This window comes from Agrilus planipennis, unplaced genomic scaffold (assembly GCF_000699045.2).
Source record: "Agrilus planipennis isolate EAB-ADULT unplaced genomic scaffold, Apla_2.0 scaffold104, whole genome shotgun sequence".
Taxonomy (NCBI): domain Eukaryota; kingdom Metazoa; phylum Arthropoda; class Insecta; order Coleoptera; family Buprestidae; genus Agrilus; species Agrilus planipennis.
The window spans coordinates 934,957-937,606 of NW_020438892.1; the positions used below are offsets into that span (position 1 = coordinate 934,957).

The 2,650-nt window shown below is 43.1% G+C and overlaps 1 protein-coding gene across 4 annotated transcripts in view; it reads right to left on the reverse strand.

The window, feature by feature from the left end:
- Positions 1-2,650, reverse strand: part of LOC108737121 (nuclear hormone receptor FTZ-F1-like) — a 75,756-nt gene that overhangs the window by 64,188 nt on the left and 8,918 nt on the right. The window contains exon 1 of one of the 4 annotated variants that reach the window (XM_018469810.2): positions 1,847-2,641. The exons of 1 other annotated variant lie outside the window; for it this stretch is intronic. In XM_018469810.2, the coding sequence (XP_018325312.1) occupies positions 1,847-2,549 (703 nt within the window). In that variant the 5' untranslated portion in view covers positions 2,550-2,641. Of the gene's footprint in view, positions 1-1,846; positions 2,642-2,650 lie in introns of those variants that run through there. 2 more of the 4 variants (XM_018469806.2, XM_018469809.2) reach the window with 2 other exon arrangements.

Consider the following 2,650-nt stretch of genomic DNA (forward strand, 5'->3'; position numbering starts at 1 on the left):
AAAAAAAAAAAAAAAAAAAACGAAAAGAGATCTAGGATCTACAACGATCACAACGAAGAAACAGAAGAGGAACTACTACTGATAATAACAGATAAACATCCAACATCCCCGGTTCGTTTCAAGTTGCACACGTGATCATCAATTGTTATGTCGGGGTATATTCGAAAGCATCCGTGGTTCGTTCGGAACAACACCAAAAAAAAGTGAAACAAAACTAACTAACAGCAACAACTATTGCCGAAAGAGTCATCGCAATCGTTAAACAAACGTAACTATCCAAAAACAACAGGCAGACAGCAGATAAACTAGAAGCGTGTGGTGTAATCCTAACAGGATCAGCCGCAGCAGCGGTAGTAGTAGTAGTAGAGTAGTAGTGGTGTTGGTAGTAATCCAATTAATAAAAACAAGTGACCGCCGGGGGTCTTCGTTTGTTTCACGCACCACGGACACTAACAACTAGGATCGACGAGCGCACATTGTCCAAAAACAGTTGATGGACTGACAAACGAGAATCGGTGGTGGTTGTTGTTGTTATTGGTTGGACTAAAGAAGCGACAGCAACCAACGACTATCAATTATTATTATTATTGTAACAACAAAACTACTGAACAAACTAACAATCAATAATAATAACAACAACAACAATAACAATAATAATGGTGCACCTCTACCGACATGGAAAGCACGAGAGGGACTGACTGACCGGGCTGTTGCTCGTTTGTTTCCTCGGTGGCGAGACTTGCGATCGGGAGTTGCGGTGAGACTCCGTTCGTCCGAACAGCGTCCGGTCCCCTAAACTATGTATCAACTAACAAACTGCACGGCACGGGGATACAATGGTTAATGATTAGGAGCCCATGTAATAAGTGAAAGTGTCTTGTACGCTCGCGGGACCGCTGACCCACTTTCCCATGAACCAGGTCTATGTTAGAGCGCGCTACCGAGGTGAAGTCATACGCCACACACACACGTAAGGATTCGGGCGTTTTTATACATTAGCGTTTGCTTTTTACAATTCCGACCACAAAGTTTTTCTACTTGTCCTATTCAATCAACAGACTATTTACGAACAAGTAAAGAAAGAAAAACTGCAGCAAGCAACAAGCAGCAGCCTCTTGATCAGGTGCAAACGGGTGCTTTTTCGATTTGTACTCTAATTAATCACTAATTATAACTAATTAACATAATATCTATATGATAGAATATGGCCAAGAACGATTAACAAATGAAGGATCCGGTTTGTTTAGATTTTGGGCAAGGTGAAGATTTTCCATGATATCTTCATGTACCTGTTTTGGGCGTTATCGGAATTATTTATTTTTGAATTGACAGATAACATTCAAGTAATTCTATGCTGTATTTTATTGGGCGAATACCAAACATTTTTGTTGATACACGAGTTATCCTCCACGGAGGGGTTCCTGACGCTTATGGATATTGAACAGATAGAAAGAAAATTTTCTGATACATTTCAAGAGGCAATCAAATAAGGGTCAAGCACTTGGTCTTTATTTTTTTTTAAGTAAAATTTAACAGAAGAACGTCAAATCGAGTTGTTTCAATCGATTGTTTTATCAAACAATCAAAAGGTAGAACCTATTCAACTGTTATTGTACAGACTTTTTTGAAGCTTTTTGCCAAGAAGCAAAACAAAAGTTAGTGTCTACAAGTACTAATGACAAATAAGAAACCAAACTTTTGCTTTTTGATTTGGAAACAAACCATAAGGTATTACGTATTTTAGTGACTAGGTGTTGTGTCCCACAATTGGGCCACAATTCCAAGCTTTGCGTAACAACGTGAAATAAAAATAAGAAAAAAAAGAAAAGAAAAAAAAATGACTCACCCTCTAGTTTCATGCCGACATCGAGACACTTCTGAAACCGACAGTACGGACACCGTTTCCGTTGAGTCTTGTCTATATGACAGCTCCGTTCGGCCACACACGTGTACACCTTCTTGTTCTGCACGGTCCTTTTGAAAAACCCTTTACAGGACTCGCACGTAAGCAAGCCGTAGTGATAACCCGACACTTTGTCCCCGCACACCGGACACAACTCCTCGATTCCGTCCTTGGTGTCGGGAAGGTCGCCTCCGCCGACCACCGAGTTGCCCGGCAGCTGGTATCCCGCCATCAGGTCCATCCCAGCGAGCGATCCCGTTGCCCCTGAGGAAAACAAATAAGTGTCCATATTACTCATAGCGCCGTAGCTCATTAACGAGCTGTTATGGGGATGATGGTGGTGGTGTTGGTGCTGCTGCTGCTGTTGGGGATGATCTTGGTGATGGTGGTGCTGCTGCTGCTGTTGGTGTTGCTGCTGGTGGTGTTGCAGCACCATGTTCTGCTGGCTGCAACTGCTTATGTTGTACGAGGAGACGCCGCCGAGGGGCGGCGACCCGTACAGAGGGGGCGGCATGGGACTCGAGGCCTGAAGGGCCGAAGTCACCGCCGAAACGGTCACAGCCGCCGAAGAAGATCCCGTGGAACTCGTGCCGTTAAACGGGTTCAGGGACAGCAAAGTCGAATGCTGTTCCATGTCCAATAACATCTCCAAAAAAAACACAATCTACGTCAAGACACCGTCATGCCCTCCACGATTATGGTCAAGAAAGGGAACAGTCAGAATATTCAAAAAAAAAAAAAAAAAAA